At 45.0% G+C, this 23441-nt stretch overlaps 1 protein-coding gene across 9 annotated transcripts in view; it reads right to left on the minus strand.

Annotated features, from left to right (window-relative positions):
- SYT7 (synaptotagmin 7) overlaps positions 1-23441 on the minus strand; it is a 304815-nt gene that overhangs the window by 80177 nt on the left and 201197 nt on the right. For 4 of the 9 annotated variants that reach the window (XM_083165692.1, XM_083165694.1, XM_083165695.1 and 1 more), the window contains 2 exons: positions 22566-22946; positions 6354-6476 (listed from right to left, as the gene is read on the minus strand). The exons of 4 other annotated variants lie outside the window; for them this stretch is intronic. In XM_083165692.1, coding sequence (XP_083021818.1) covers positions 6354-6476; positions 22566-22946 — 504 coding nt within the window. The remainder of the gene's footprint in view (positions 1-6353; positions 6477-22565; positions 22947-23441) is intronic. One more of the 9 variants, XM_083165693.1, reaches the window with a different exon arrangement.

Genomic DNA, 23441 nt, shown 5'->3' on the forward strand with positions numbered 1-23441 from the left:
CTGCAACTACAAGTTAACTCATTGTGAACGGACAGGTTCCAGGCAAACAGAAGCAGCATGTAGTATCTGGGAAGCACCGGCTGAGAATCGCTGGGAGACTAGTGGTGAGATAGACGATGCCAGCTGTAATAGATATCCTGATTATACAGAGTATTATCTGCATACTGTATGTTGACGTCTGCAGTAAGAGACCTAGCCGCATATTTATCATGCTCAACAAAGCCCTTTTTACAATGAAAATGGATAGTTCCCTATTTTTAAAATGGTACCGCTAATACTGTATAGCAGAAAGCATCGCTAATCCATCGGCAATAGCTTCTACATGCAAAGCCCGAGAATGTCTACTTGGGCAGAGGGGGTGTGAGCAGGGAGGTAGAGAGCCAGCCAAGGTACTTTTTGGGGGAGTGGCCTAATTATGGGAGGCGTGGTCACTTAGTACTCATCAGACAGAAGCAAATGCGAGGGCTGGGCGCTATCTGCGTGATCGATTACACAACACAGGCAGGGGAGCCTGTTACTAACACTTACTACCAGCCTCCCTGGCCATACTGCAGCTCAGCACACAGCAGTGTGTGCTGGGCTGAGAAGAGCTGCTGCGGGCAGGTAAGGGGGAGGTGGCAGAGAATCTGGCACCTTCCTTCCCCCTTGGCGCCAGTGGGTACGAGTACTGCCAGGGGTGGACTAAGCCATAAGGTTATCAGAACCCTTCCCAGAAGACCAATGGCATTATAGTGTCACCTAATACTTTTTATACATTTTATAGCTTTCTATGTAAAAAACAAACAAACAAACAAATATAAAACCATTTATCCTTTATAAGTGGAGGGTGTATGGTTCCACACATTTATCAATTATTAGTTTTTTAGTCCCAATAATTAGATAAGAAATCTGTACTGTCTGAGTTTATTGTAACACACATCCGATAGGATCCCGTCCTCGCATTGTGCAAAATAAACTAATTGGATAAACGAAAAATATTTTAAAAAATCATCAGTTAGTAAATGTGTGTTTTAGACACTATTTTTTATTTATTTTTTTAAATAGAAAAAAATGAATGTAAATATACCCTCTTATACACCAGGGAACCAACAGCTGCCAGTGAGCTGCATATTATCATCTATATATATATATATCGGAGTGGTTCTAAATCCCGGCAGTCCGAACCCCGGCATTTAAAATCCCGGCGGTCGGAACCCCGGCATTTAAAATCCCGACGCCCGAATCCCGACAAAGGGGGGGCGTGGATCACCCCACCTTGCGGGCTCGCTGTGCTCGCCACACAACTGGCCCGGTGCCTCACTACGCACACTAATTTGTTCTCCCTATATGGGTGTCGTGGACATCTAAAGAGGGAGAAAGTGTCGGGATTTCGGCGGTCGAGATTACGGCGTAGGGATTTTGAATGCCGGGATTCCGACTGCCGGGATTGTAACTGCATCCCATATATATGTCTAGTGTCCATTAATGCTTGTGGTCCCGATAATTTCGGATAAGGGGTATACAGAGTACATTTTATTTTACTGTATAAGAAACATAAGATTTGTACTAGGTCAGGAGAGCAGATGGGAAGCTGCGGTGTGCTCATCACACAGACTGTCACTTCCTAGCCAGAGGGGTCTATTTTGAAGGCAGGGAGCTTAGTATAGAGGTAAAACCTTTCTCTACATGCTCAGGCTACTGATTGCAAACCTAGAAAATACATTCATAGGCTGTTGTTCATTTTGCAATGGGCCCGTTCCCTAGAAGAACGGGTATTTGTAGAAGTGATTGCTTTGGCATTGTGATGATGGTGGGTAAGGGAATACATTGGTGTAGTTTTAGTGACCATTTGGGTCCTTTAATAGTACTGCATATATGTACACACACACACACACACATGTACAGTATGTGTCTGTGATAACATTGTCAATGAAAACCTTCTCCATTCATGTTGTGTCCTGTATTCCCAGTGTAAGTAACAAGTATCATATACTGATGCTGCGACAGGGATGGAACACCCGCATCACGTTGGGGAACGGAGACTGAATGACGTCACAGTCACTCGTGCAGGATCCGGATTACGTTCTGTATCTGGGATCTGTGTGTGACAGACTGCGCTTCAATGACAGCATCACAGTGTTAATATATGTAGCGTGGAGCAGGGAGAATAAAAATAACCTCAGAGTGAAAATTGGACCACTTCATTAGCACGCCACTAACTTGGAGAAGTGTTTCCAGCCACATGTCTGCTTTTCATTTCACACTTCTCATCCAGAAATGATTTAACTAGAAAGCTCCCACTGACGGGACCTCTGTGCCGGAACATTTATCTCCCTGCTCACCTCTGGCCAGTTTGGGACAATTGCCATATTCTGGACATTTGTTTATGTTCCTTCATATGTAAAACAAATTGTGTATTAGCTTCTTGGCCTTGGCCATGGCCGGGGACAGGGGGGTGCCCTGGGTACAGCTGTGCCTGGCCCCCAGCTGCCCACAGCGGTGCCAAACCCCACCCCACCCCCGGCACCTGCACGCAGCCTCCCCCTCCCAGCGCCGGCGCCCCCCCCAGCCAGGCACGCACAGTGCAGCATGCAGAGTGCCGAGCCTAGGACACAGAGGGGCTCGGTGCTCTGCAGGCGGCAGTGTGCGCTCCGGACCTGACCGACGGTGGACATACCTCCCAACTGTCCCGCTTACCGCGGGAACGTCCCGATATTCGGGGACGTTCCCGCATCCCGCCCGGGGCCGCTATTGTCCCACGGTGGGGGGGGACAGTTGGGAGCCCCCAGCCTGCCAACGTACAGCGACTATTCAGCGCCGACAAGCAGCGAAAACGGGGCGTGGCCGTAGTTCGCATCATCCCGCGAGGCCACGCCTCATTTCCGCGCGAACATCCCGACCTCCCAAATAAAAAAGTTGGGAGGTATGGGTGGAGACTGGAGCTGGAGGGTGATGCCGCATGATGGTAAGTAATGGTAATGGGGAGGCGAGGTGCTGGCAGGCGGGGGGGGGGATGTGTGTAGTGCTGTGCCACTGGGGGCCCAGACTGTAGGTCAGTCCCAGGCCTCAACAGTTCTAGTGGCGGCCCTGGCCTTGGCAATGGAGTTATGAGGGTCAGTCTGTGTAACAAGAGGATGGTCTTATACATAGAGCCTGATTTATACACGTAGGCTGCGGACACTCGTAGCCTAGCGTGCCGGTCGGCGGTTTTCATGGGGGCAACCATAAAACCCCCAGTGTTCCCCTGCCCGCCCCTCCTCTCCCTCAACAAAGTGAACACCTCACTTAGGGCCAGATGTACTAAGCCATGAAAAGTGATAAAATGGAGAGTGATAAACCACCAGCCAATCAGCTCCTACCTGTCATATTTCAAACACAGCCTGTGACATGGCAGGTAGGAGCTGATTGGCTGGTGGTTTATCACTCTCCATTTTATAACTTTTCAAGCTTAGTGCATCTGTCCCCTAGTGTGATACTCGCAAAGGGGCTCGCCGACAGTCGAATGGAGTTGAGTTGCTATGGAGTAACATGCCCATTGCCTGGGGCAATATATCTTTGCATATATATTAGCATCTGTCTCCTCCAAGGTAGTGGACATTTTTGGAGTGACATTTTAAGTAGTTCTATACAGATGGCCAGAACAAATGGAATCTGCAGAGACTATGTGCCCCTACGGCGATGGCTCACTCAAGCCACCACTTGGGCTCCAGTGCCATCGTTACGCCCCTGGACCTAGGAGCCCGAGGGCAATGCTGAACCTGCACCCATCATAGGTACACCTATAGCATATGAATGTGTTGCAAATACAATAGTATATATACTAGTAAGCCCGTTCAAAGTAAATGCTTCGAAAGCTAGTCTGCTGCTTTGTGACGGCCTCTCTTTTTGTGCATGTGTGAGGAAGAAAGAGATTTAGTTTCACTCGCAGGCAACAGATGGCAGTGTTTCATAGACACACAGGGCCAGATTCTCGAAGCTTCAAAATTGATAAAATGGAGAGTGATAAACAGCCAGCCAATCAGCTCCTGTCTGACATGTCACAGACTGTGTTTGAAAAATGTCAGACAGGAGCTGATTGGCTGGCTGTTTATCACTCTCCATTTTATCACTTTTGAAGCTTAGAGAATTTGGCCCAATGTCACTAGGCACGCACACACACACACACACATATACATACAAGAAACCCTGCACTCTCACCCTCATCAGAGTTAACCGCTGGAGTGCCGTATAAATAGCAGTGTAGAGATGCCCACAGTACTATATAAATACAGACAATTCCCATATGGGACAAACAGCACTCACCAGGCTTGAAGATAATGTTCATCAATCAAAGCTTCTGGTTTATTAAGTTAGCGATAGCCTGCGGACGTTTCGGTCCCTGAGGACCTTTCCCAAGGCAGCAAAAAGTTCAGCAATACATCCAAATAAGTAGATAGCAAAGTAAATATGCGGGGAACTGGGGACTGCCTTGAGAAAGGTTGGCAGGCTATCGCTAATATAATAAACAACTGGACGCTGTGATTGATGAACATTATCTTCAAGCCTGCTGAGTGCTGTTTGTCCCATATGGGAATTGTCTGTATATATATATATATATATATATATATATATATATATATATATATATATATATATATATATATATATATATGATGATCCGGCACTCCTCTATATCTATTGTATTTGCACAGGTGCCTCCAAGGATGATGAATATAGGAACAGTAATTTGCGGCACTCAAAGGGTCTTTTTTCTTACGATGTTATATTTTAAGTATAAAGCAATAATCACATATAAATCATGGGTGGATGCCCCGACGTTTTAATGCCGCCACTGGCATTTTCTTCAAGGGCCCATGATGGTACAATTGATTATCATGGGCCTTTGAGGAAAGGGGCATCCACCCATGAGTTATATGTGATTATTGCTTTATATTTAAAATGTAACATCTTAAGAAAAAAGACCCTTTGAGTGCCGCAAATTACTGTTCCTATATATATATATATACATATATATACACACATACACACACACTTACCAGGGTGTCTGCTGGCTTAAATATGCAATGCTCAATACATGAAATAAAACCCACTGTGTATTATTGTTAGTTATTATAGTGCAGAGCGCCTGTGATTTACTTTAAACAATATGGTCACATACCGTGTTGCACCCGAAATCTAGGAATATGGAGTGCCATGGATTAGTGATATATATATATATATATATATATATATATATATATACACACACACACACATCTATCTATCTATCTATCTATCTATCTATCTATCTATCTATCTAGTCCAAGGATAGGCACTCTGGTGTTGTCCTTGCGATCACAGCTTATGCCGAAGGTGCGCAGCAATAGTGGAAAAATTCCACTAAATCATATAGTGTACAGTACAGGCACTACACTGACTTTACATAAAACAGTAAATAATGGACACAGACGGTCTCTTGAGGCAGCAACGTTTCGAGCTTTAATTGCGATTGCAATTAAAGCTCAAAACGTTGCTGCCTCAAGAGACCGTCTGTGTCCATTATTTACTGTTTTATGTAAAGTCAGTGTAGTGCCTGTACTGTACAATATATATATATATATATATATATATACACATATACATATACACCAATGTCTCCGGCACTCTCTTTGTTTGTCCGATCTACCTTGCTCCGGTGCCCTTCCTCCGTGAGGGGGTTAAATCCTACACTAGAAATATCCCTTTTGCAAAATCTCTTTATTGTAAAATCAGTGCATCAACGTTTCGGGGAATCACACTGGTGTATGCACTGATTTTTCACTAAAGAGTCTCCAGAGTGCTTCCTGATTCAATTGATATGTATATACAGTATAGCACAGAAGTGTGGACTCCTCAGAAACGTTGACCATACTTCTGTGTTTTTTCAAGTGATATATAGTGAAGTCTCCGTGATCTCCGGCCATTGCTCTGTATTGAGCCTCCAGTAATTGTTTGGCCTGACAAACATGAAGGTCAGTATGACACCTCTGTATCTGATCTGTATGACATATATACATGTTCTAGTCCAATTGTGTACATATTTACATACATTTATCAATATGCATGATAATGATCTAATGGAGAACTCTTATTGATCTGACGAATCCCGGTAAGGAACCTAGGAATGTGTGAGTGGTACTAGTAAAGCAGTCAGCCACGTTATATATCAGTAATGCACTTAGACATGCACAGCTATACTCATGCAAGCATGGAACCCGTGCCTAATTGTGATACGGTATGCAAAGCAGTGACTGTAAAGAAGAGTGAAATTGGCATTTGTCCACAACACCACGAAACGTTGAACTCCGATTGTACAACTTCACACGGGAGGGCACATCCGCGCTCCCCCCTCCTACCTCTTGTCTCCCTGAGTATTCTGATTCTGTTGAGACCCATTTGTTTGCAGGTCAGGGATATTGGCAAAGTCGTCCTGCTCGGAGAGACCCATCACCAAGGACAGCACCACCATGCGGCCTTCCCTGCCCACAGGCCGGGAGCGAGAGAGAAGCAAGGAGGAGAAAAACACAAGATAGAGGCATCAGAAAGAGGCAAGCGTAATTACAGAGAAACAAGCAATCTCCCCCAGGAATGCTGCCCATCCTTTCTACATATCCCTGAGAGCACACGGGAGGGGCAATATAAAGGCAGCGGGCACATAATCATGCAGGAAGGACATGTGATGACAGAGACACAGTGAAGAAATAAGAGTAATGTATAGTTATACTGTATATCAATACATCATACCCTATTTTCCAGCAGATACAGAGGAACAAGCCATGTAGGGTTAGAAGGGAGAATGTCTGGGTCACGTAGAAGGCTAATGACATCCTAGATTCGTGTCACACAGGTTCCCCAGGTACAGAGGCACAGTGTGTGTGTAACAGGAATCAGGGGTGTGCACACATTATAAGAGATCAGCTGGGGAGACGCTAGCCCCATGCCCTGTGTTCCTTGTGTTTTATAGATCTGTGCCTTATTATTTATTAGCATTCTATCAGTGTCATCTCCCTCACTGCTCTCGTATAATGATATCATCTCTTCCCTGTCATGTCTCCAATGCTCAGCTTGGGCCAGTTCTCTCTGTAGTCTCATCATCTATCTTCTCCAATAATTATCTGTTTGTTTTCCTTTTCACTTTCACGTGATCATCATGCATTCCTTCTGGCTCATCGGATCCGCTCTTCTACCCATCCCATCTTTCTCTCCACCCCTATCGTCTTTTATTGAAGCAATTCCTCATTCATTCCCCCCTCAGCCTTTATCCACCGAATCTCAGCCTCCCCTCACTCCCCAGCCCCTGCCTGTACAAAGCAAGAGCCCATCCTTCTCTCTCCCTGCTCACCTTCGCTTATTGTCACCACATCCTTTCTTCTCATTCATTGTCACATCTCATTTCCATAAACCATCTACACTCTCATCTTCCATATGTATTCCCCAACTTATTCCAGCACATCCTAAATCCACATGTTCCTTAGTTTACATATAGTGTTCTCCCCTGGTCCTGTATATAATCATAACGGTAACGTTAAATTATTTCTATGTTATACATGAAACACTTTTGGAGTACACAGAATCTGACATTCGGATTTAACTGCAGGGTTCCACAAGAACATGAAATGGTTATACATCGGGTGAAGGTTTGACCTAGTTCTGCATTTATGGCTTCACGTTAACTGTTTGTCCTTCAGCTTGCGGAGAGGTTGGGAAAGGAGGATCCTAGAAAAGTTAACATGTTCCATTGTATTTACCGAGGATACATGCTGAAGGACATGATATTTTGCGGTGGGTTGAACATACAGCTGGCAAGACGTCAGCCCCTTAGGACTAGTTTACTAAACGTCCTTTTACATAAGGGAGTTGAGGTCAATTTTAAAGGACAAACCCATGTAGGAATGCACGCCTTCCCTCGCTCATAACTCTGCCTTTACACACACCATATACAGGTATATACATATTGGGTCTTAGTCACACGCAGCATCTATTGGTCTTAAACATCATTGGTTGCGCCATCAAAAATTGCACCAGCACTGTTCTCTATCCAATGCTTGCGTCTGTGCGTCTGGGAACATAGTTGCTTGCATTGGGGACGTGCACAATACTCCCATAATAAGCCCACTGTACGGACCCATTCTGTGTTCTCCTGCCAGCCACTGGCCAGAAACGGCCATCACTTTTCCGCCACCTGCTACCCTACACTTACAGTTTTTGTGCCCAGGCTACATTCACAGTAAATGTGCCCAGGCTACACTCACAGTAAATGTGCCCAGGCTACACTCACAGTAAATGTGCCCAGGCTACACTCACAGTAAATGTGCCCAGGCTACACTCACAGTAAATGTGCCCAGTCTACACTCACAGTAAATGTGCCCAGTCTACACTCACAGTAAATGTGCCCAGTCTACACTCACAGTAAATGTGCCCAGGCTACAGTCACAGTAAATGTGCCCAGGCTACAGTCACAGTAAATGTGCCCATGCTGCACTCACAGTAAATGTGCCCAGGCTACACTCACAGTAAATGTGCCCAGGCTACACTCACAGTAAATGTGCCCAGGCTACACTCACAGTAAATGTGCCCATGCTGCACTCACAGTAAATGAGCCCAGGCTACAATCCCCGGGGCTTATTTTTACGCCACTCATTTTGCAATAATTTTGGCTTTAAAACCCTTTGCAGTAGGGATGTAAAAAATGGCAGCACTAAAGTGGGGTGAGAGAGACCCCCACCCTGGTACTGTACACACTGACAGGATAAATGGATTGTGACGGCCACAGGGCACAGGTTTATGTTCTGTCCCTTCTATTGACATCGTACGAGGCGCCGTTATTTTAATCTACTACAAGAAAGGATTAATTAACCTTGTGATCGAACTGTGCAGAGCTTTGAAATATGATTCCTCCGATTAGTCACATGAGGCGGCTGCGCTCTTGCTGTACAGCGACCGAGACGCAATGGAGCCACTCCTGCATTAACCCCTTTTGCATTTGGATGATGAGTTAGCATGAGAGTCACACACAAACATGTCATGTTTACGGTTCCCCTGCCAGATGGAGCTGCAACAGCAGAGACTATTACAAGGGATATCTTTGTGCTGTATCTTCTGCTGCAAATGATTTATATTTTTTAGAAGAGAGGATAATTCACTTGGAAAGGGCCAGGCTGCAAATTGGACTGGTTCACTATAATGATCCGGGATCTTTCTCACAGTTCTGAACCTACAAAAGTTAGTCAGTAACTAAGGTGTACATTTACTAAACTGTGAGTTTTTAGAAGCGAGAGATATTGCCCCTAGCAACCAATCAGATTGTACTTCTCATTTATCTAGCATCTTCTAGAGCAGGCATGTCCAACGTTGGCCCTCCAGATGTTGTGAAACTACACATCCCAGCATGCTTTGCAATAGTTTTAGCATTCTCTAATAGCAAAACTGTAGCAAAGCATGCTGGGATGTGTAGTTTCACAACATCTGGAGGGCCAACGTTGGACATGCCTGTCTAGAGCCTGCATGTCCAAACTGTGGCCCTCCAGCTGTTATGAAACTACACATCCCAGCATGCCTTGCCATAGATTTAGCATTCTCTAATAGCAAAACTGTGGCTAGGCATGATGGGACTTGTAGTATCGCAACAGCTGGAGGGACATAGTTTGGACATGCCTGCAAGAGGATAATAGCTGGCATCCGATTGCTATAGGGAATATTTCTCACTTCTACAATCTTACACTTAAGTAATGTACCCATAAGACACATAAATAATGTAGTATCATATCAAGGTGATAATATCCCAAACAAAAGCAAGAAGCAAACCGCTCAGAAAAAAAAAATAGATATGGAGGTAATAATTATCCCTCTGGAGACGTCTTCCGACTAGTCTAGCTGGGTATGTTTTTGGTATAGAAGATGACAAATGCATAAGGCTAATAAAACTGCACCAATGAGTGACTTACTCTTCCCTATGCTATTGGGTATATACAGTATATGTTTCTGTCAATGTGGACAGTATAAGCAGCATGGCCTGAAGGCCAGTAATCTGCCCACTGGAATCCTGTAAACTCACTGTCACAATGCGTTATTTATGTTCTAGTGACTTTAACTGATGTTGGGAATGTCGGTACTGAGGACCGAATAAAGATACACACACACACTAACGGGGCCTACACACGTAGAGATTTTTAGCCAGTATTTAAGCAATCTGACCAGAACGCTTAGAAAATGATCATACATCACGGTGTGTGTGGGGGCCAGCGATAGCGGTGCGTGGCCACTGGAGGGCGGCAGTTTGGAGCCCCCCCATAGAGGTCAACTCTATCCACAACTCTCTCCCCCCACCGGAGCATTACCCGCGAAACCCCCCCCCCCCCCTTTTGTCAACAGCAGATAGGAGCAGCAGCAGGGACGCCGGCAGCAGGGGTAAGTTTCCTGCACTGCACCCGGCAAAACCCGTCCGCCCCCTCCTACCCGTGGAGCGCCGCAGCACCCATAACATCACCTAAGTTTCCTGCACTGCACCCGGCAAAACCTGCCCGCCCCTCAGCCATGTAGCGCCGCGGCAGAGCCGAGGTCCCTCCCGCAGCACCCATCACCCGGCAACCTCCCCCCCCCCCCTCCGTGGATCGGGTGACAGCCCAGGTCCCTCCCGCGCCGCTGCACCCCCCAGTGGATCGGGTGAGCGCCGTGGTGTCCCCCCTGCCTGGGGCGCTCCGGTGCTTTGCACCGGCCCTGCCTGCGCAACATTATTGCCAGTAGAACAAAGAAAGATCAGGGAGCATAAATCGACTCATTGCCAGAGTTCTCTCACCGGAGAACACTGGCGCTGACAGCTCGCTCAGCAGACAGCGCCACGCATCGCTCTGTTTGTGTGTGTGCTGAGCAGCGCTGTGTGCTGAACGATCTAGCATCGCTCAGAACGCTCTACACAATCACTATGTGAGTAGGCCCCATAACATATAAGAGGTAGATGTTGGATACACTCTGGTATGATGTATCCAACCTATATTTTAATACAGGACAGGCGTGACACTTGCAAAAATTATGTTAGGAGCAGGAGTCAGCCACAAGTGATATTGATGGCATTCAATTAACTGATTCAAACTCACAGGGGAGGAGAGGTGCCCCCTTGGAAGCAGGAGCCCGGCGGCAGATGACTCCATTGCCTCCCAGAGTTCTGCCTCTGTGTTACACCTTCATTTCAGAGCTGGAAACGGAAGTATGACGAGGTTCCAACTTTCTTAAAAATGTTTATATAGTGTTCACACTGCTACATACATACACATCGTATGACCGTATGGTTAAGTGCAGGTCCAATATTGCAACGCAGTGTCTAGTCTAGACAGCATATATCTGTACCCCCCCCCCTCTTCCCCGCTGCTGTCCACCACCGCCATTACTTGCCAATGGGAAGCGCAGACAAGCCATGAAAAACAGCTGTTTACCTTGCCAATCACAAGAGGTCCTCGAGGGACACATCTATCAAATGCTAAAAACGTAGCTAAGCAATGTTTGTTTCTTTGCCTGTTTGCACCATGGTGTTTATAACAACATCTGGTAGATGTACATGAATGCACACATTTTGCAAAATCAGATTTTACAAGTATGAACACAATGCAGCGAGACTTAAGGCAAGTAGCATGCTGAATCTTATCCGGATAACATGGACGAGTCCAATAAACAAGATGCAGATAATTAATAATAAACTCGGATATAGGCAATCTGGGATCCGCAATGTCCGTAGGATGGGGGATAAAAGGCATGATGCCACTGGGTGATTGACAGCTATGTTTCCCAAGAGGCTCCTTCACGGGCTCTTAAATGGGAACTACCAGCCATGGAAATGTTAATTACGCCTTCCCTTCCTGATGGTTTTACAGCCCTTTCATTATTGAATTTGCCCATGTGAAACCGATGTTTAAATGTATGTGAGACTTCTAACAAGTGTAAGTGTTTGCGTCCAAAACGACTTTAATGTAGAAAGAAGCCGGTACTTCAAATTGATTGAGTTCACAGCCAGCCAACAGCGCACTCTCCCCTCGCTTACATTTACATTACTCCGAAAATGGTCGTCACTATTCAATTGATTAGAAAAAGTAATGATCGTTGGATTAATGTAAGGGTGTTATACTTTAACTACTCTTTAGCCGCCAAAGAAGACGTTAAAGAAAGACAAATAAAATCCTGTTACGCTCTTGCAGGAATTATGGGCATCAGCGAGACATTAGGGGAAGTGATTGCATTATGAAAGTCATGATATTACATTATCCGTCAGTTTTAATTCGGTAGCATTTCATTGTTCCGCCGGGCGGCTGAGATTGTTTTCATATATATGTGATTTAAGATCCACACTGCAGCATTTGCTAATCAAGGACATACATACTCTCTTGGCGACGTCTCTCCTGTGTGTAAAGGGGGCATCTGGCTGTTTTATTTTGAGCTATCCACACAGGAGGCTGCAGCCTATTTATGCATGTGCACAGGAGCTGGGAGAGCGTTTCTGTGGCTCATCCTGGGTGTATGTCCGGGTGTTCTGTCTTCATGAATATGTATCGCCCGTGGCAAAAATGCTGCCTGATACATTAACCCTTCTGCATCTAGGAGAATTTCATATGTGCTCGGTAATGGATCCTAATTCATTAGAGGGGGGGTGTTTCCTCTTCGTGAATCAGAATTTTTCCACTAGTGCGAACTGAGCCCTTTTCATCTGATTCCGAGGCACCAGGGGGGAGGAATCGGATGAAATGGTCTCAAATCGCATGTGTTTAACCGCTGATTCCGATCTTATGCAGGGTCCAGGGGGCTTCGGATCGGAATTGTCACTGTTGCACCAAGAATCTATTGGATCCCGCAGCAGGAAATAGGAATGCATGTGATATATTGCATGCAAAAGGACCGCAAGTGATATAGCGCATGTGAGCCTGCCGCCTGGAACCTTCCCGGATGGCTCAAGGGGGATTTGCTGTGACTTCTCCACTTGGAGAAGTTGCTTAGTGGATGGGGGGCTTTGGACTGAACTAATTACTGGAAGGATTTAGACCAGGACCCATCTAAACCAAACTTGTCCACATTCCAGGAATGTCCTGGAGACTCAGGGTTTTGAGAGAACTCTCCAGGACTTCCAAGAAAGTAGACCAGCCTCCTGGATTCAGTCCCTGAGCATTGATGATACATCAGTAACACAATCGGTGGCATCGCGCAACAAGCACACAAATCTCACATCTCCCGGATAGCATGAATTAATTAAATATTAATCAATAAACCCCCCCCCCCCCCCACAACCACTACCCACGGATAGAAAGGTTACCCAATGGTAGGCTTAACATAGGTGTTGCAGATGTTTTGCCCTTACATTATCCATATGTTCAGTGGGTGTGGTCTATACCAGGCATGTCCAAACTATGGCCCTCCAGCTGTTGAGAAGCTACAAGTCCCATCATGCCTTGCTACAGTTTGCTATTAGGGAATGCTAAAACTATGACAAGGCATGCTGGGATGTGTAGTTTCACAATAGCTGGAGGGCCACAGTTTGGACACGCTTGATGTAAACTGTCTAGATAGACCGTCAATAAGTCAACAACATATGTTCAACATGCAATAGATCGACAGGGTCAAGAGGTCGGCAGATAAAAGGTTCATGGTGGTTAAAGTCAACAGGGTCAAAAAATCAACAGGACAGTGGTTGCCATCAAAGTGGTCAACACACATTTTTTTCTTTTTAACACATCTTGTATATTTCATGTTGTGTGACCATCATCAGTACAAAACGAGATACTCGGGAGCTTGCTGCGCTCGTCACACTATGGACAAGGCGGCTAGATCCACTTCTGCTGCACTCACCGCTGGCTACTATTCCCATTCATAGTCTATGTGGAGAGTGCATCATGCAAATATTGGAAAACATGAGAAAAGCCCAAAATTCATGTGTCGACCATTGTCATGGGACCCAGGGCCGGCGCCACCACTAGGCAAATGTAGGCATTTGCCTAGGGTGCCGGCCACTGGAGGGCGGCATTTTGCCCCCCGTGCCGCGGCGGTACCTGTCCTACGGCGCTGTGTATTTAAAGCTGGCGGCAGAGGCAGCGAGGGGTCCCTGCAGTCAATAAGAAATAACGAGCGCTATCCGCCGGGCTATGCGGAAGCGCTTCTGTTGTGAAAACACTGTTAGCACGCTGATTGGCTGAGATTCAGCCAATCAGCGTGCGCCGTGCGGCCAGTGTTTTCACAACAGAAGCGCTTCCGCATAGCCCGGCGGATAGCGCTCATTGACTGCAGGGACCCCTCTCTGCCGCCGCCAGCTTTAAATACACAGCGCCACAGGACAGGTACAACCCCCTCCCCCAGGCACTGGGGCGCCCCCACCCCGACTCGCCTGGGGCGCTCTGGTGCCTTGCACCGGCCCTGATGGGACCTTTTGAACCATAAACATTTTAGAATTTATATCTGTCGATATTTTGAAGCTGACGCCCATATGAATGTCAACCACGTGGTTTCAATGGTATGATAGACAGTCATATGGTCGACCACTAATGGTCGACAGGGTTAAAAGGTCGACCAGGTCAAAAGGTAGACAGTCAAAAGGCAGACAGGGTTTAAAGGTCAACACACAATAGGTTGACATTGTCTAAAGGTTGACATGGTCAAAATGTCGACATGGAAAAGGTCGACATGAAAAAGGTAGAAATGCATTTTTTTACAAAATTTTCAGCCGACATGTGCTGACAGGTGGTATTTCATGCCCTATCATTCACTAGGGCATTGAGCAAGAATAAAATAGTGTGCCGAGACTGAAGCATGGCAAGCGCAGCGAGCCATGCGAGTGGACGCGGTACACTTAGACAGCGTCCATGTCGACCTATGTCAACATAGATACCCTAAAAACATTAAAAACTCATGTCAGCCTTTTTCCATGTCATCCTTTTGTCTGTCGACCCTTTGACCATGTCGACCTTTTCCATGTCAACCGGTATACCCTGTCGACCTTGTGACTGTCTACCATTAGTGGTCGACATGTATTTAAAAAAATATATATATATATATATTTTTTTTAGCTAAAGGTTTTGTGCATGGGAGTGGGGGTAGTGCTGCAGCTTCACCTATCTGCCAATGTGACAATGATTAATGGTGCTGAGCATTGGGAGCCAAGGCACACTGACTGCACAGGTGTGCAGTGCATTACTGGGAGTTGACTAAGTCCCATGAGACTAGGAGGTCAGAGGCTGATAGATGTGCTGAGTTCTGATTGGTGGAGCTCACCACATGCTTTCTGGGCCCATGGAGGACAGCAGCAGCGTCATGGGAGGGTTTTTAATCAGAGGTAGCACTGAGCCTTTGATGTCTCCTACAGAGTAAGATACAGAGGGACAATCAGGCTTTTAATGTGGTGTATATGTGTGTGTGTATATATATATATATATATATATATATATATATATACACACACTATATATATATATATATATATATATATATATATTTATATTAATCCCCCCCCCCCCCTGCAGTTACCCATTGACCAAGTTTATACTGCCTTTCCTCTGTGTTTTGACATTTTAATATTCTCCCATGCAGTTTGCAGCCAGTAATGACAAGTGGGATGGGGCCCCCCTGTCTAAAGTGCCCCAGGCCCCCCAAAGGCTTAATTCAGCACTGATCAGTGGTTTCCAAACTTTTTTTTATTCATGGCACCCTGGGGTATCAGGATTTGTTTTCACGGTGCCACCTGGCCAAGATTTTCTTATTTTTATATATATATATATATACAAATATGAAAGTAAATTGAGTTTATATGTCACTATTAGGTTCTGTTAGGTGGTGATGGACAGGCTTCACTTCTGTTTGTCCCCATATTTTATGATTGACAGCCTCAATTACTGGTTGTATCCATTCAAACTACCATAAATAATTTGAATTGGTCCTTGACCACCAACCCAAGGCACCCCTGCAAATGTCCTGAGGCACTCCAGGGTACCACGGCACACCGTTTGGGAATCACTGCATTAGATTGTAACAACTGTATTTCATTTGAAGGGGAAACATCCAGGATTTCACTGTGCAGTTGGTAAATCCTGAAAAATTCTTTAATACCCCCCCTCCCCCTCGTTTAATAAATAAATCCGTGACACCTGGTTATGTCCACGGAACATTTGCCAACTGTGCTCTGGCCTATGACAACCTTTTTGGGGTTCCATGCCCCAGATTAAAATTTAGTATTAGGGACCCACCAGAAATTAGGTCACCGTGAACTTGGTTGGTGGGAAAATATTTATTGGCCTATTAATATACCAAGAGCCTCTATTATTGATCAATAATATGGAGTGTGCATCTGCACCATGTATTTTTCTTTGCAGAACTACAAGTCCCAGCATGATAGCACCTCATGTAAATCGGATGTGCATTCTAAGATATATATGATATATGTTCTTTATACACCAGTCCAGCAATGATTACTGTAGTAAATGGTTTTGGATCAATAGATTGACAATGTCCTGTCCACAGTCATTGGGTATGAAAGGTTGACAGATGAAATGCTGACAGTGCTTAAGGTCGACAGGGTCAAAAGTTCAACACATACATGGCCGACATGTTTTTTTGGGGGGTAAATCTTGTATATTTCAAATTATGTGAGAGACACAAATTAATAATCCAAAAAGACGTCCACATGGCTAGAAAATCAAGAAAATGTTGAAAACACATGTGAAAACACCCCAAACAAACATGTCGACTTTTCAAAACAATGTTGACATTTCACCTGTCTACCAGGTAGTCTCACATTTTCTTTAAAAATGATTGTTGAGCCGCTTGGGAGACACCAGGGTAAGGTACACTGGGGCAGATGTATTATACCTGGTAAAGAGATAAACTGGAGATAAAGTGGAAGGAGATAACGCACCAGCCAATACACTCCCAACTGTCATATTTCAAACACAGCTGATTGGCTGGTGTGTTATCTCCTTTCACTTTATCTCCAGTTTATCTCTTCTCCAGGCTTAATACATCTGCCCCAGTCTACCTTGCTGCACCCATAGTGCTTTCAATGTTACTGGCTTTTTCTATGGAAGCTGAACTGCTGCTGTACTTCAGTGAATATCTTTGTGTCGGTATGTTTAAGAGATTGTTCATTAAAAAAGGTCACACATACAGCTGGCATATCAATTACAACTCCATTATGCCTCTTTGAAAAGTGCTGCTAGTTATCTCAATTATTGGAACATGAATGAATAAATTATCGCCACGTACAGACTGCCAGCCGGCTGGTCATGGAAAGCCTCCGACATTCGGATGTGATCTTAACCGTTTTGATGAACTGGGTAAAGTTTGGCCCATGGACTGATACAACCATGTGTAGTGGCTTTGCTGAAAACAGAATTGATGGGGCAATTCAGATCTGTTCGTACAATGGTGGGGGACTGCTATTGAGCATGTGCAGTCCCTACGCAGCAAGCGCCTATGGTGAAAATGTAGTTTGCCGTTGCACTTGCTGCCTGATTGACAGGCAGGGGGAGTTTCCAGGATGGGCACTCTGCGTTGCATGTACAAAAACTGGTGGGCGTGCCCATAGAAACACTGGGTGGACCACAGTAAATGCAGGCTGCTTGAGGCAGGCAGATGATGTCACATGACGTCAGGGCCCACCCCCAATTCTGTAATCAACTGAGAAGTCCTGGATTACTTTTTACAGCGAACAGAGGAAATGAGTACGCATCAAATGATTTTTACTGTGCGGAGCATGCAAGCGGATGTGTAAGCGTACACCTCCGCCCGCAGTGTAGCGAGGGGAATTGGGGCGGCAGTTGGTGGGCGTGCCTTTTCCGGGGAGGCGGTAACCTGCTTGCTAGTCTCCGAATATAGGCAGCCTAGAAAGCAAGCCTGAGTGTATATGCCATCTGTCTTATTGACAGGTCACAGAGTACAATGCTGCAGGGAGGATGCAGGTGGTAGGGAAATGCTGTTTATGTTTTCCCTTTATAAATGACTCTGCACCTTTAATGTAGACAGAATAGAATAGATAAATGTAGCTGTGCTCCGAGGGACAACAGATCTCTATGTTCCTGATACTTTCTATTCTGGCCAACACACTAATTGTTCTCTTTGAAGTCGAAGTCTCTGTTAATTGATGAGATTAAAGTATAAAACATGTGTTTTGTGCTTTTTTTTTGTAACCTTAAGTGCAGACGGCAGGCCCTGTGTGCTAACAAAGCAGACGGAACACACAATTATTCCTCTGCAGGCCGGGAAACAGGGGAGGTTGTACTGAATTATAGCAACCAGAAAGCCGCTCAAAAACATGAAGTCAGGCATACTGTTGTGATAGAAAGTGGGGAGCCTTGTAGAATCATCTGTGCTACTATCACTAATTGGACTTCAATTGTAATTTCATCTTCAGGGATAACGATTAAACAAACAACTTAGAAAACACAACTTTCTTTATAGTAACTGGAGGTTATGTAGTAACGCATATAGATATAATACTGTAGTCTTTTTAAAGCACAATTGAATATTGGCCCATTGCACACATACAAATATTTGGCCAATGACAGCCAAATATACCAGTTTCAGCAGGACAGTCCTGCCCTACCCATGAGCCGCAGTGTCCCACGGGGGTTGAGTGGGGAGGCACTCTGTCAGCGTTGGGATGGCCAGGTTGGCACTGCAGGACAAGTAGCATGGCATAAGTGTGTGGCATTGTGTAGTAGGAGGGCGGGCAACAGTGATTGCTTGGAAAGTGTGCGGGCCATTGGCTGGTGGCTCTGGGAGACTAGCCCACTCCTTCGGGCTCCCAAAGTTTGTAGGCAGAGGTGCAGAGCAGCGGTGAAGGGATGACACATGCAAAAGTGTTGGGAGAGGCTGGGGCATACTTGCCTACATATTGGTCCTTATTCGGGTTCACTTGCAAAGGTAAATTCCTTCTCAAATGGGCAAAACCACGTGCACTGCAGGGGGGGCAGATGTAATATGTGGAGAGGGAGAATAAATGCTGTTCAGGAAGAGCCTGGGGGCAAGCTCAGCATCTACAGGAGTGTTGGGCACACCCTCAGGGTGATGTAGGCATGGCATGCTGTGAGGCCACACACCCTTTTTAGATGCACTCCAAGTGGTCCTCAATATGTTGGGAAGTATGAAATTGTACTACTTGCAGTAAGCTCTGGAGCACCACTAAAGCACACACTGCACAGTATAAAAAAGGGGCTGCTCTAGGTGAAACCAAAGACTCGTTCTATGATGATCAACCAGTGCTTTTTAATATCTTTATTGGTGATATTGCAAATGGAATTGAGGGTAAAATGTGCCTTTTTGCAGATGACACAAAGGTATGCAACAGGGTAGACACACCAGGAGGGGTAAAACAAATGATTTATGATCTAGGTAGATTAGAGGAATGGTCAAGAGCATGGAAACTACAGTTTAATGCCAAAAAATGCAGAATCATGCACTTGGGTCTCAAAAATCCAAAGACTCAATATAGTATAAATGGCACTATAATGGAAACCACTGAGGAAGAGAGGGATCTAGGTGTCACTAATTCAGGGGACTTAAAGGCAGGTAGGCAATGTAACAAAGCAATGAAGAAGGCAAGTCAGATGCTTGGTTGCATAGGGAGAGGTATCAGCAGTAGAAAGAAAGAAGTAATAATGCCACTGTATAGGTCATTGGTACGACCTCACCTAGAGTATTGTGTTCAGTTCTGGAGGCCATATCTCCAGAAGGATATAAATACATAAGAGACTGTACAAAGAAGAGCAACTAAAATGGTGCCTGGCCTACATCACAAGGCCTACCAGGAAAGACTAAAAGATCTTAATATGTATACTTTAGAGCAGAGAAGGGAAAGGGAGAACATGATAGAAATCTTCAAATATATCAAGGGTTTTAACAAGGTACAGGTGGGAGACATTTTTCATAGGAAGAGGAGCAGCAGAACACGAGGACATGCACTGAAACTAGAGGGAGGAAGATTCAGAGGAAATGTGAGGAAGAATTACTTCACAGAAAGAGTAGTAGATAAGTGGAATAGCCTCCCATCAGAGGTGGTAGAGGCAAATACAGTAGTACAATTTAAACATGCTTGGGATAAGCATATTGATATCCTTACAAAAAAATAAGGATCAAATATGGTTTGAGGTAACATGTTTAAAAAAGGGGCAGACTAGATGGGCCAAGTGGTTCTTATCTGCCGTCAAATTCTATGTTTCTATATTTCTATCGACAACTTTTATAAGAATTTTACATATTAAAAAGTGAAGAAATTGCTAGAATTCACAAATCAGAAGATTTAAATTAATTAGGACACAATAGGCCTAAATCAGCCCTGACTGCATAGCTAGGAATTAGCATGTGAAGCGATTGTACATTGACTGTGCATATCATATGGCCCATCGTACACATGCTCGAGGCCATCCTGCCATAAAATCCCGCTACTTTTCTTTTATCGCTGGACGTACGCAATTTGACAGTGTCAGGGAAAATGCAGGGGTGCCCAGGCGTAAGTCAGGTGACATCAGCTCCAGTCCTAAACAGCCTGTTTCTATTGCAGCTGCCGAGTAAGTTCTAGCCCAAGCCAGACGGCACACACCGGAAAAATCATTAGATGGGGAGCGGCTAGCGAATGGATTTGCAGCTAAATCACCGAACCAGTTAATATTCACAATCTCTGCTTAGCAATTCGCAGGCCTGCAAGGGTCGGGATTTCACTCTAATGGTTCTTAAAGAGGCCTAATGTCAACATTTATGATGCCGACATTGTTAAAATGTCAACAAGCAACAGATGAAGCAAGCTGTAGGTGGTGGCAATGGCATTTTAAAGGATTATTTTTGCGAAGTACAACAAGGCACAGTCCAACGATTAAAATATGTAATATTGCAAAATAGTCTTCTGTTTGCTATAGTCCAGCAAGAATACCAATATTGTTCATGATAATTTGACAGTAGGGATTTGATTATTTCTGAAGTTCTTTGGATGATGCAGCATTTTATAGATTAGCAAAGCAAGCAATGTGCCCAGTCCACTCATCAGATGAATAACTACAAACACTGACACATCATTATTCTTATATTCTTCTGTGTCTTATGATGTGCAGCATTAACATGTCATGTCAGCTACGCAGTTAAAGCAACCATACCACACCAATATTTACTACAATTCACCCCGAAAGTCGCGTCTAATGACTAATTTAGGGGCATATTTATCACAATCCACATTTAGAATGCATATATAATAAATATGTTTTGCATATATTCGCAAAGTGAAAATTAATATCACATTTACTCAAATCATCTTGCCAGGAGACTGTTCTAGCCAAAAGCAGGAAGCAATGTGACAGCGTAACACTATCACACTGGTTCCTTGTTAAGGTCCGTGACAGTCAATGCGTAACTTTTTCACACTGCTTGCTGATTCAGGTACCTGACCACCAATACGTAATGCTAACACACTGCTTCCTGGTTCAGGTACCTGGCCACCAATGCGTAACATTATCACACTGCTTCCTGGTTCAGGTACCTGACCACCAATGCGTAATGCTATCATACTGCTTCCTGGTTCAGGTACCTGACCACCAATGCGTAATGCTATCATACTGCTTCCTGGTTCAGGTACCTGACCCCCAATGCGTAATGCTATTATACTGCTTCCTGGTTCAGGTACCTGACCCCTAATGCGTAATGCTATCATTCTGCTTCCTGGTTCAGGTACCTGACCCCTAATGCGTAATGCTATCATTCTGCTTCCTGGTTCAGGTACCTGACCCCTAATGCGTAATGCTATCATTCTGCTTCCTGGTTCAGGTACCTGACCCCTAATGCGTAATGCTATCATTCTGCTTCCTGGTTCAGGTACCTGACCACCAATGCGTAATGCTATCATACTGCTTCCTGGTTCAGGTACCTGACCACCAATGTGTAATGCTATCATACTGCTTCCTGGATCAGGTACCTTACCCCCAATGCGTAACGCTATCACACTGCTTCCTGGTTCAGGTGCCTCGTTGCCCATACAAACATCCCATCTTTAATAGAACTCCCATCTTAGTAAATTTACCCCACATAGTCTATACCTATCTAGCACCAAAATGCCTCAAATGATTTTTCCACATTCACAAATACCATGTGCACTGTTTCTGTACAGTATACAGTATACTATCTCAATAGAGAGGTGCTTCCACTCTATTTAACGGTTTGAGTGCCAAAGTTGCTGTGAGAGATGTGCAAAATATCTGCTCAAAATGTCAGGGCCGCAGCCAAGAAATATAAATCACTGTAGGTATTGCCGGCGAATGATCCGAAGTCAATTAATTGAAGTTAGTCACATTTTGTGCCCCCCAAAAAACCTAGTGGTGAGCGATGCTGGCATTTTAAACGGATATTTTGCACATTCCTCACAGCAACGTTAGCACTCAAAGGGTGATGTAAGATATACATTATGTACATTTAGCCATTAGAGATTGAATTTACCCAGTAATCAATGAAAACCCTTATTGCTCCATGTGTTTGATAACAACCCAAAAAAGTGAGAGGGCAGGGAGAGGAAACAAGGAAGGAATAATGGGAAACAAGGAACGGTGAAAAAGAAAAGGACAGTGACTTACAGGAAAGATTTCATGTCCAGCCCATGATTGCGAATCTGACCAACCACATGGTCCCAGCTGCCTGGGTTAGTTCGGTTCCGGATGCCGCCGGGCCTGTACTTAGATCCGGCCGAGGCTGGAGACCTGTTCTGGCCAGTGCGCTGGGAACGGGGGTTGCTGGTGTTACTGCTGCTGGATGATGGAGGTTGTTGCTGCAGCTGTAGCTGCCCCAGGCTCTGGCTGGTGGTTGGCTGGCAGTGATTGTGCTTTTGGTGGAGGCTGAGAGGTTGCTGGAGGCTCTGCTGGCGAAGCAGTGTGCGAGGGCGCTGACACTTTGTGTCTCCCGTGGAGGTAGGGATATGATCGAGGGTGGTGGCTGCTGGCAGAGTAGGGTCTTCCAAACTTAGGCAAAGCGGAAAAAGAGGAGAGAAAGGAAAAAGTGAAGGGCAGACATTGCAGTGACGATAGCATACACAGTAGATAGAAGACAGTTCTCCGCCCTGAGTTGTACTGTACATGCAGCAATCAGTTATATAGGCGCTTGGAAATGTGACTATAAAACCATAGGTATTGTGACCAGACACTGTATGGAGCTATTTCTACCTGATTCTGAGTCTTACACATTGTCTATTCAAGAGGAGCCTCCTCATATCATGCCCAACAAAAAGAGCATGTTATCCCCAACCGCTGCTAATAAATGCTAATAGGATCTTCTCTGCAGAATAAATTATCACCATGAGTTTATGACTTCATTTTATGGTATTATAAAATAATGAATATTATTGTGGTATATGATTCAGCAGTTACCTCTGTCTAACCGTAGCGCAGACGGAAACACATTTTGAAAGTGGGAATCGGGTTCCCATCTGTGGGACCGATTCAGGACCGTTCATTCGA

Source organism: Crinia signifera, chromosome 11 (genome assembly GCF_055691185.1).
Source record: "Crinia signifera chromosome 11, ASM5569118v1, whole genome shotgun sequence".
In the NCBI taxonomy this organism is placed as follows: Eukaryota; Metazoa; Chordata; class Amphibia; order Anura; family Myobatrachidae; genus Crinia; species Crinia signifera.